An 11,197-nucleotide genomic window follows, 5' to 3' on the forward strand; every position below is an offset into this window, starting at 1 on the left:
AGACAAAGGAGCAAACTTGATATCTTATTGGTTGAAGATAGATGTTTAAATGAAATTGAAATTAAAATAAAAGAGAGGGGGAGGGGTACGATGTGTTTTATATGATTTGCAGGGTGCAAACTTGATATTTTGCTTCTCTTCCTATTTACAGAGTTTTCACCCTCACCCTCACCCTCACCCTCACCCTCACCTTCCCGACGATAAGATGTTTCAATCGCTCTCCCTCAAATTGCAGATAACCCTCACCCTTCTTCTATTTCTACAAACCCTAACTACCACCTTCTGCAATTCCCTCATTTCTCCTTCAAATCTCTGCTAATTCAACTTTTTTTTGACTTTAAATATGGCTGTTCTGCTTAATTCTGTGCCTCCCATGACCAGCCTCTCCACAGAACACTTAAGAAAGTCTCAATTTCATTCCTTTTCCCCCAAAACTAGATTTTCCAGAGTCTTAGCATCTACCCAGGTAGCCTTAGCTTCAAAAGACGCTGTTTTTACCCTACCCAACTGGAGATCAGGTCGGACCGATCCAAAAAACAAAGATTACAGGCTTAACGATGCATTCTTGTATCTCGAATACATGGTTGGTAAAGGTCACAGACCTGATGTATATCATGCCACTCAACTCTTGTATGATCTTAGTAAATCCAAAAAACTTAGGAAAGCCACTAGGGTTATGGAGATGATAGTGGATTCTGGGGGTGTTCCAGATGCAGCTTCATATAATTTCTTGGTGAGCCAGTTGTGTAAGAGAGGTAATGTTGGGCATGCAATGCAGTTAGTGGAGAAGATGGAGGATCATGGATATCCAACACATACTGTTACCTATAACTCTTTGGTTAGAGGCCTTTGTATGCTTGGGAACTTGAATCAGACCTTGCAATTCATTGATAAATTGATTCAGAAAGGCCTGGTTCCTAATGCATTCACTTACTCAATCTTGCTAGAGGCTGCTTACAAGGAAAGGGGAGTTGATGAAGCTATGAAGCTGTTAAATGATATCATTTCTAAAGGGGGCGAGCCTAATTTGGTTAGCTATAATGTCTTGTTAACTGGGTTGTGCAAAGAAAATAGAATCAATGAGGCACTTTCTTTCTTTAGGGAGTTACCTTCAAAAGGCTTTCCTCCAAATGTTGTGACTTATAATATTTTATTGAGAAGCTTGTGTCGTGAAGGCCGATGGGATGAAGCAAATGAGCTCTTGGCTGAGTTGGTTGATGAGGGGTTATCACCATCTTTGGTTACATACAATATCTTGATCAGTTCTCTTGCTTTTCATGGTAGAACTGATAATGCCCTTAAGGTGCTCAATGAAATGTCCAAGGGAGAGTTCAAACCCATCGCTGCCACTTACAATCCGATCATCGCACGGCTCTGTGAAGAAAAGAAGGTACAAGATGTGATGAAGTGTCTCGATCTAATGACTTATAGGGATTGCAGTCCAAACGAAGGAACTTACAATGCCATAGCGGGGCTATGCAAAGAGGGTATGGTGCAAGAAGCTTTCTCAATCATCAATAGCTTGAGCAGTAAACAAAACTCCTCGAACCATGATTTCTACAAGAATGTGATATCAGGATTGTGTAGAAAAGGGAACACTTTTCCGGCATTTCAGCTTCTTTACGAAATGACCAGATATGGATTTGCTCCAGATTCTTATACTTACTCATCTTTGATTAGAGGGTTGTGTATGGAGGGAATGTTAAATGAGGCAATGGAGGTGTTTAGCATCATGGAAGAAAGTAGTTACAGGGCTGATATCGATAACTTCAATGCGCTTATACTTGGGCTCTGCAAATCTCAGAGAACTGATTTGTCTTTGGAGATTTATGAGATGATGATAAAGAAGGGGTATATGCCTAATGAGACAACATATACAATTATTGTGGAAGGGATTGCCCATGAAGATGAGAAAGAGCTGGCAGCTCTAGTCCTGAGAGAGCTACATTCTCGGCAAGTCATGGGTCGAAATACCGTAGACAGGCTTCTTATGCAATATGATTTTGAGGATTTCGCAGGGTAAATAGTATAAAATACATAGGCAAAATTGAACATGAATGGAGTATGCTTTCAGCAAATGTTATGGCATTTGCAGGTTGAAGGATGGAGATTTTGTTGTTTAAGTTGTTGCTTATTGGGAAGTATGAGGTATGCTAATGTTGTTTTGTTGATGATAACTTCACTAATAACCCGTGGTAGATTTTCGTTGAAACAACAGTATCTCTATTGTATTATATATCTCATCTAATATGGTAAAATTTTCATAGCTGTTTCTTTGGTTTTCAACTGGGATTCCTAATATCTGCGAGATGCTCATTACTGCTCAACTTTGGCAACACAAATGTCAGTTTCAAGATTCTGAGAGTATAATGTTGGTGGCAGGCCAAACTTATTAAATCTTGGTTTTGTTTTCAATCAGAATTACATTGATGAATCCATGAGTTAGAGGCCATGGAAAACATAATTTTATGAATTAATTTTACGAAATAGTCCCAGATATGATTCCTGAAGCAAAATGTGTTGTTGATCCTACAGCTATAATCAAACAAAAGTTGTGAATATGGTTGCATCATGGATTGGTCCTTGTCATACAATATCTCCCCATTTGATTTTTATCTCATCCACATCTCTCAGGTAAGGTTTTATGTTTGTTTATGATTTCTTTGAAGACATCATCTTGACATGAGGGCTTTATGGTCTTGTCTTGTGTTTGGATTGATCAGCTACAGCAATCAAAAGATAAATCTATATTTCATTTACAGATTGTTTGTGTTTCCTTTCATAGTTTAGCTTTTAGCACCAATAAGATTGGCATAGGGAACTTTGTTTGTGCATACACCACACATAACTTCATTTACAGACTGTTTCATGGTTTAAGTTTCACCTTGGTTTGGTGATACATACATCTTTATTTTCTGTTTAATTTCAGTGACAACTCATCCCTCATATGTTCAGTTCATTCACTCTTTACCTCCAAATGTAATGTTGTTATAACTTGTAACCCCACAAGCTACCCTTATGTTCTTAACTTGTATACTCGTGTGTGTTTTGTTCAGGGTTCATAATATCATGTGTATATTCATATTAGGAGAAGAAAAATAATATAGATTAGTATTATAAAAATAATTTTTGATTAAATATTCACAATTGAACTTATAAAAATATTTTCACAACCCGTGAGTCCATTATGATTATGAATTCATGAAAGATATAAATCTAAAGTCAAAAGTGTAATAAAAATTAAAAAAAATCACAGTCGCCTCAAAACACCATGGCATGATTACAGAAACATTATGAGTCATTTCGTAACGATGCCATGACGTGCCTTTTGGAACATTGATTTTGTTAAAAGAAATTGTTATTGGCTTACAATATCCATCAAAGCTTTATATTTTTGTTGTAGGCAAAAACACAATGATATAGTTATATATTTTTAAAAGAACAAATGATGACATGTGAAATTAGAAAAAGTCAAAAAATCAAGTTAAAAATATACAAATACAAAAAATCAAAAACTTTGAGAAAAATGAAAAAAAAAAAAAAAAAATCAGGCATTCATGACATCGTTACCTGTATCATCGAGGATCACCATCTTCTCTTTCCTTACCAATATGCTTTTCAACCAATAAGCAACTGAGTGATGATTTCTCCATCTTTCTCGAATCCAGCCTCCTGAAATTCCTTTCGATAGAGGAACAGCAGGAGCAGAAACATCAAGAAACGGGTGGCACCAATTATATCTCGTTAGCGACCCAGTACCTCCTATTTCTCATCTTCATCATCATTCTACCTCTCTTGCTTGGTATGGTATTGGTATATATATGCATTAGCATTATAGCATAGCTGTGATCAGTTGGGCCTTCGATTAATTTACATGGGCCATAGGCCCACTTTTAACTGATTTCCAAATTCCAAATTCCAAATTCCAAATTCCAATTGCCATTGGAATTCCCTAATCAAAAAGAAAATGTCCGACCAACGGCGACTGTGCGAATCCGGCGAAGAAAATTTACCCAATTCTCCCAAGGACGAAGCCTCTACTACTGCAAATGACCATCAGGAGGAGGCTACCACCGCCGTCTCAGCCGATTCTTCCATGTCTTCTTCAATGGCCAAGGGCTTGTCTTATACCATATCTACTATAATCAGGGATTTTGATTGTCAAGCCCAACACACTTCTCGAAGTCAAGATCAGCTATCTTCCGCCATCGATCGTCTCACCGACGGTAACTGATTTTATATCTACTCCAATTAGGGATTTCTAAAATCTTTTAATTTATTTGCAATTTCCTTGTTAATCATTGTCCTTATGAACATAGACCGCTGTTTCACACAATACTTGTTGCCAGATAATGACTGGATTGAGTAGGTAATCATCCATCTACTTCAGAGTTGAGATGCTTTATGAGCTCTGGGTAGATTGAAACAATAAGAATCAAGTTTGTAGTTTGAAATGTACTTCCTCACCTCCACAACAAGAATCAAGTTTGTAGTTTGATTCAAAGTAAGGGTCATTAATAATGCAATAACCTCAAATTGTCACACTTACATATTTCTTTCATTAAACCTTGCAAATTTGGCAGCAATGGTCTCTAGATATGGAGTGCTAAATTTGCCAGTCACTTAGCACAAAGTTGTCAGTCTTGTTATTCACTTCTCATATGTATCAAACAAAAGCCAATAGCGAACTACTATCTGATGCACCCAGCTTTTTCCTAAAAAGAACAAGAAATTTCTATCTTTAAATGTTCTAGGGAGCTTAAGATGTTTATAATCACATTAATTTTGCACGGAAAAGTAGCCTAAATGATTGCCAATGTGTGTTGCTTTAATATGAAACAGGTATTGGAGGGTGTTGTAGACCTAATAAGACTAATGCATTCATGATTCATGCTATGGAGAATGTTTGCTTAGTAAGTAGTTAACAAAAGCTTTAAGTTGGACCACAAGGGTGGTGCGTGATTGGTTTGAGCTTGGCTCCAAAGGTCAAAAGTACCAGGAGGTCCTGGATTCAAATCCAAGGAGGAATAAAAATCCCCTTGTGGCCACGGAGGTTCAAATACGGTGACTCCAGGCTATCTGCAAAGCAAGTGGTCGCCCTGGGATTAGTCGGCTCGCATAGCGGGTTGGATATCCAGGTTAATTAAAAAAAAAAAAACTTAAAGTTGTGTTTGGCATCAAGAATACTGTAATTGATCCTTATGGTGTGCCTTCAAAATGCGATTATTTGACTACATTGTTTCTGTTATTATGCAGAGTTGGATCAGCTTTTAGCAGATGCTCCATCACCTTTCATTATGCAACATGCTGCAAAAATTTCTGGTGTTAGAAAACGAGTGTTGTCGCTAAATTTAGTTTTGAAGTCCATACAACAGCGAGTTGACAATATAGACAGATTGGTCTCTGCTGGCTTGCCTAATGGTATCTCTAAAGAACAATTTTTCAGTTGCTCATTTGGTCATGGATTTTCATATGTATCTTGTTCCATCTGTTCAACATCATTATTTAAGTTTTGCTTCTGTTGGTTTATATTCCTTATTGCTTGCTTTAATAACGAAATATAATGATTTTCTTTGAGAAGGAGACTAGAGAGATTTATTCAACCGACTGAGGTTGGAAGTTTGATAGAAAACACACCCTGTTCGAAAGACATCCTTAAAGTTCTAGACTTCTCATGTAGCTGTGTCGGTGATGGTATTTACTACATGGTGACAGTGTTTTGTGTGTGGGGGTTCTAACTTTGATGTGAATGGTACAGACAGACTTTTTGTTCTAGGTGTGATATCATTATGCTCATATTTCATCACAAAAATAATGTGTAATTTTTGCTAAATGGTGAACAATAATATGGCATGAGTCATGAGGTTTATGTAAATCATATTTAAATGCTCTATCTCCTGTTCCTTTTGCCTTGATCATGTATCTGAACTTAGGTAATAGATGTTTTCCCACTTGCTGTGTCAAATTACTGAAGTTTTTGTTTTCACATTTGGCAGAAGAAATGGCCAGTGAAAGTCCTGCAGAACACTGATGGGGATTGTATCAAAGATTTAGAGGTAGTCATTACATTACCATCAATATGTTCCATCGACTGACTGCTTTAGATCACATTGCTATTGATTTCTTACTTGCATCAAATTCAAGGGAATAATACCCACTTGAATTTGTGTGTGTTGGGGGTACTCATAATATAACGCTCATCTTATCATTGCAATTTAAACCTTCAATCGTGCTTCTTATAGAATCGAATGGATAATCATTAGTCCTAATTTTCTTAGCTATAATTTGCTGAAAAAGTGATAGGGTATGGTGGTTGTTTAACAACCTTAAACCTAAAACCCAATCCTATGGTAGATGCTTTCTTTAATCTTGACCTGTGTTTGCTGTCCTACCAGACTATCTCCCCCTTGTTCTTTGGGTTGATAAGTTGGTAAACTAATCAAGTTGCTACCTTCCACACAAATCCATTAAATTCCCAACAAAACCCATGCTTTCTTTAAAAAAAACTTAGTGGATTTTTGCTATTTATACTTCCATCCTTTGTACATTATCTTCATCAAGTTTACTTGTCTCTACCTTAAAAAAGATACTGAATCCTCATCAAATCACAACGTTTTGAGCTTTAGCCATGCCTTCCACCGCCTACATCTGCATTTTTGTCCTTGCTGTTGCATTGCTTACAAGCAATGACATGTGTGATGCTTCACGTACTTTGTTGCAGGCCTCTCCAACCTTGCCACAACCACAAATTCCAACCATCCCGACATTGCCACAACCACAGATGCCCACCTTCCCGATACTGCCACAACCACAAATGCCCACGATTCCGACAATCCCAACCAACCCTACCCTTCCGAATATGCCCAAAGTTTCCTTACCTCCGTCGCCTTCGATGCCCAGCATTCCAACGATGCCAACCAACCCTACACTCCCTAACATGCCCAAAGTGTCCTTACCTCCGTTACCTTCGATCCTAACCATGCCCAACCTTCCAACATTTCCCAAAATCCCGTTTGTGGGCGGCCCACCACCTTCCAAGAAGTAGATTACAGACAAAGGTTGGTAGAGATGCGGGGATTTGGTTGCTTTAGCCGTCTCATGGGTCTTTACTACAATGTTTAGTATTTACTATACGTTATTGGGTTTTTTTACTACATATGACATTGGTAAGCCATATTACATGGTTGGTGTGTGTTTGTTATAGCTTGCTGTTTTCGGTTTATGTACTTATTCTTTGTTGTATGATGCTATAAGGATTTTTAATTGAAAGGGATCGTTTTCATCTTATTTATACAGATACTTAATGTAGGTTCAACTAAGTAACCAATTCTCAAAAACAATCAAACCTTGATGGAGCAAATAAGATCATTAATTTATCAGAAGCACTAGTACAAAACTATTAATTTTGTTAATGACATCCATCCTCAAATTTAGAGAAGATTGGAGGTTGAGATAAAAGTTGCATACATTCCGCCCTGCATTTGGGCTGTTTGATTGATTTTCTATTCATTTGTGTATAGATAAAGTAGTTTATGTGATAATAGTTGAGAAGAGTTTTTTCATAGATGAAATTAGTGTGTTTTTAATTGGAACACTTGGTTTTCTATATAAAACTCTTAATAAATAAGTCACATTTTATATATCATTAAGTCATTATCAAAGAGCTGGCCGAATAAGTTGTGCTGATAAACGAATAAATCATGTTAAGCCACTATAAAAAAAATCAATCGAATAACCTGGGGGAATTCTGCAATTAGTAAGTCATGGCATGGGTAAGCTATAACCTGTGTTATGGGCCTTTGTTGAGCCCAAAACAAGCTCAGAGTATTGACCCACCACTAAACCCTAGTGAATTCCTTGCCGAATGCCGATACTAGTGCTACTGCTGCGTCCTTGAGCTGTCATGGTGTTTGCAGGGTGCAGACGCTCCAGTTTCAACAGGTTCGGTATCTCTATGAGCATAGAATCCTCTGCTTCCCAATGAAATTTGTTTCTATTTGAACATGATCCCAGTAATAGGATTGGTTGCTCGATGGTGATCGACAGATTCATCATCTGATTGATTCTAGTTTTAATTTCCGAATCAAAAGGGTTTGGTTGCATTCACTTATTTGAAAATATATATATATGTATATGAATCAGGAGATATGGAGAGGACGGTGTTTGATAAAATATTGGCGTGATGATCTATCTACAACATTTTTTTGTAGTTTATTCATTAATTGTCTCATTTGCTTTGTTGATTGTATTTAAATCTAATTTTTGATTTTCGATAATTTGATTAAAATCAAGTATTGCTTATCTTATCTATGATTCAAATGATACCGATATATTTGTGTGAGTTAAATAAATCATGAGCATTTTTTTAATCATTATTGTACGATTTCTACTTGCTGATTAGTTTTGGCCTTCATATGGTATCTGATGCCTTTGACGATCTGCATCTGCATCTGGGCAGAAAAAGAAATGAAAACAGGCATTTGCGACACAATTTACTTGAATGACTGTACAAAAGTGTTGATATCCTTCACAAACACCACTCACCAATTCACATGATACGGCCAAAATAAGCTTTTTAAATGGTAATGGTAATGGTAATGGTAATGGTTGTAGTGGAAGAAAACCTGTTTTTATATGAAGTAAATAATTTCTACTGTTTTTGAACAGTATTCTGATTTTGTTGTTGACTTGACTGCCTCCATGGCATATATTCTCTGGAGTCTGTTTGTTTTGATTTGCAATAGTCATTGTTTTGTTGATGTTTGAAAGAGACGAGCAAATGGGAATGAATCCTTTTTGAAACAGGAAAAAGGAAAAGTGTTTGGTTTGATTTGATTTGATTTGATTCGATTCAAAATCAAAGTAGTTTGTTATGTTAGCATAAGTGGCATCTTTTGATGTTAGATTGGTTGCCACTTCACTCACCAGGAACAAATCTTCTTTCATTTCTCCAATATCTCTTTTATATATGTTGTTAATTTTGTTATCGAAAAGAAAAGAATGTTGTATAATAATAAATATATTAAATGTTGTTGATTTGATTTTTAATTTTAACGAAGCAGTTGTGATGTGATGCTAAAACTGAAAGATGTTTATCCTTTGGTTGGAACCAAAGCACAGCACAGCACAAATAAATATATGCATGCTTCCTTCTTTCTGTCTCTAGTTCTTTTCTACCCTACCCTTCCCACACTTGATAAGTTGCCTTTTGGTTTATTGAGAAGCTTATGCACAAGGAATCTTTCTTTCACCTCAATTTAACATAACAATTGTTTACTTTTTCTAAATCAAATGGCACTCATTCAATCTATGGCTTGTTTTGAGATTAAAATAGATTGAGGATCCAAATACCTTTATGAATTCTCATACCATCCTTTGTATGGAATCTGGATATATATATATATATATATAACTGAATCAAATATAGATATTCATATCTATGAGATATATATAATTAATTAGATGTATGTATGTATTGTATTTGAATTAAATAATGGTTATTTAAAAGGGAACTAAAAATGAGGAGACAAATTAATATTCCTCCAAATAAAATAAAAATAAAATAAAATAGAAGAGACAGCATATCCATGTGGGAGAATTAAAAGTAAAAATCACCTCACAGATACTTCCCATGTACCTTCCCTTTCCAACAAAAACCCACTCTCCTCTTTTCCCTTTTTTCTAATTTTTGGTTTGGACTTATTATGCAGCACTTGTGGGCCCCACCTCATCTTCTTCCTTATTTATATCATTTCCCCCACTGCTAAGCGCTAACCCCTGCTGCTTATCCACCGTCAATTTCTCCAACGTACCCATCCCCTCTCCTCTCGCATGGCTTCCGCTTGCATAAATACAAATTTAATGGAATGTTCTCAGACCTACTCTTCCCACGCTTGGTTCAATCCTCGGCGCTCCTTAGGCCGCCGCGACGACGACCACCACACATCCAACACCCCCCTCAACCAACCTTCAGATCTACCACAGGAGTCAGATCCCAAAGATTTTGATGGTTTCCAGTTCAGACTTGAAGATCCAGCTATGATGCTCCCCGCCGACGAGCTCTTTTCCGACGGTAAGCTTGTTCCACTCCAATTATCACTCATCCGCCACCAAGTTGCCACCTCAACAACTAGCATCTTGTCTCGTGTTAGCTCTCCAGATACACCCGGCTCTCACCGGACAACCGACGATGTCGATGTCTTTGCCGCTGATCCCTACTTACTTTCTCCTAGAGCTCCACGATGTTCCAGCAGGTGGAAGGAGCTTCTCGGTTTTGGCAAGACTTATCAAAGCACGAATGGCATTGTCAAACAAGATACAAACAAACGGACTTCCTTCACTGCTTCTTCTCATATCGGTACCGGAGCAAGCAGGTCCATCAGACAGTTTCTTCACCGGAGCTCCAAATCTGCAAACGATGCGTCTATGAACCTTCCGTTGCTCAAGGATGCAGATAACGAGTCTGTGTCTGTGTCAGTGTCATCACGTCCATCTCTTTCTTCTTCCTCCTCCGGTCATGATCTGGACGACCTTCCTCGTTTGTCTCTTGATTCCGATAAGCCAGGGAAGGTGAACCTGAGTACAAACCCTAACAATCGTCTGAAATCGAGAATGGTGAAAACGAGAACGCAGTCAACGGAATCGAGATCAAGCACGCCCGTAGGCAGAGGCACGATGCGTCGTCCAACGGACCCCACAGTGCGTGGCGTGTCTGTGGATAGTCCTCGAATGAACTCGTCGGGAAAAATCGTTTTCCACAGCTTAGAGAGAAGTTCCAGTAGTCCAAGCAGTTTAAACGGTGGACCGAGATTGAAACATAGGGGAATGGAGAGATCGTATTCGGCGAACGTAAGAGTGACACCGGTTCTAAACGTTCCGGTTTGTTCACTTAGAGGTTCGTCCAAGTCGGGCGGTATGTTTGGGTTTCCGATGTTCTCATCGACACAGTCACAGGCAGGACAGAAACGTGAAGGTGGCGGAACAAGCCGGAGTCAAGGATATAACGGGAAAGGTCGAACAGAGAGTTGTTAGGATGGGATGGGGATCCGTTAAGCAATAGTAAAGTAGGTGTGTAGTGTAGCATAATTAGTTTTGAATGTAGTGTTGTTGATTTATTTCCATCATCCCGTTCCATTCCAATAGATGGTAATTTGTATGGTTACTTTGTGGGTAAAAGGAATCTTGATTGAATTGAAAA

General features: G+C 37.8%; 3 protein-coding genes across 7 annotated transcripts; all 3 read left to right on the forward strand.

The window, feature by feature from the left end:
- Positions 1-202: 202 nt before the first annotated feature.
- LOC112500992 (pentatricopeptide repeat-containing protein At1g79080, chloroplastic) lies at positions 203-2,571 on the forward strand. Its single transcript, XM_025104616.1, has one exon. The coding sequence runs from the start codon at positions 344-346 to the stop codon at positions 2,021-2,023; it is 1,680 nt and encodes a 559-aa protein (XP_024960384.1). The 5' UTR covers positions 203-343; the 3' UTR covers positions 2,024-2,571.
- A 996-nt stretch (positions 2,572-3,567) lies between these two features.
- LOC112501200 lies at positions 3,568-8,211 on the forward strand. 4 transcript variants are annotated; one of them, XR_003067434.1, is made up of 5 exons: positions 3,568-4,226; positions 5,257-5,421; positions 5,997-6,056; positions 7,917-7,941; positions 8,143-8,211. XR_003067434.1 is itself a non-coding variant. In XM_025104886.1 (4 exons), the coding sequence occupies exons 1-3, from the start codon at positions 3,968-3,970 to the stop codon at positions 6,029-6,031; spliced, it is 459 nt and encodes a 152-aa protein (XP_024960654.1). In that variant the 5' UTR covers positions 3,568-3,967; the 3' UTR covers positions 6,032-6,056; positions 7,917-8,211. The 4 variants fall into 4 exon arrangements, 3 of the variants coding, with proteins under 3 accessions (XP_024960654.1, XP_024960655.1, XP_024960653.1); XM_025104886.1 differs by having other exon boundaries at positions 7,917-8,211; XM_025104887.1 differs by lacking the exons at positions 7,917-7,941; positions 8,143-8,211 and adding an exon at positions 6,722-6,844.
- Positions 8,212-9,840: 1,629 nt separating this feature from the next.
- On the forward strand, positions 9,841-11,197 carry LOC112501001. 2 transcript variants are annotated; one of them, XM_025104626.1, is made up of 2 exons: positions 9,841-10,072; positions 10,160-11,197. In XM_025104626.1, exons 1-2 carry the CDS (start codon positions 9,862-9,864, stop codon positions 11,029-11,031), a joined length of 1,083 nt encoding a protein of 360 aa, XP_024960394.1. In that variant the 5' UTR covers positions 9,841-9,861; the 3' UTR covers positions 11,032-11,197. The 2 variants fall into 2 exon arrangements, with proteins under 2 accessions (XP_024960394.1, XP_024960393.1); XM_025104625.1 differs by having other exon boundaries at positions 9,841-11,197.

The sequence above is a fragment of the Cynara cardunculus genome, assembly GCF_001531365.2.
Source record: "Cynara cardunculus var. scolymus isolate 2C chromosome LG 17, CcrdV1, whole genome shotgun sequence".
Lineage (NCBI taxonomy): Eukaryota > Viridiplantae > Streptophyta > Magnoliopsida > Asterales > Asteraceae > Cynara > Cynara cardunculus.

Coding starts and splice junctions, on each gene's coding strand:
- LOC112500992 (XM_025104616.1), top strand. CDS start 344: ATGGCTGTTCTGCTTAATTCTGTGCCTCCCATGACCAGCCTCTCCACA.
- LOC112501200 (XM_025104886.1), top strand. CDS start 3,968: ATGTCCGACCAACGGCGACTGTGCGAATCCGGCGAAGAAAATTTACCC. Junction 4,227..5,256: donor CATCGATCGTCTCACCGACG/GTAACTGATTTT, acceptor GTTATTATGCAG/AGTTGGATCAGCTTTTAGCA. Junction 5,422..5,996: donor CTCTGCTGGCTTGCCTAATG/GTATCTCTAAAG, acceptor CACATTTGGCAG/AAGAAATGGCCAGTGAAAGT.
- LOC112501001 (XM_025104625.1), top strand. CDS start 9,862: ATGGAATGTTCTCAGACCTACTCTTCCCACGCTTGGTTCAATCCTCGG.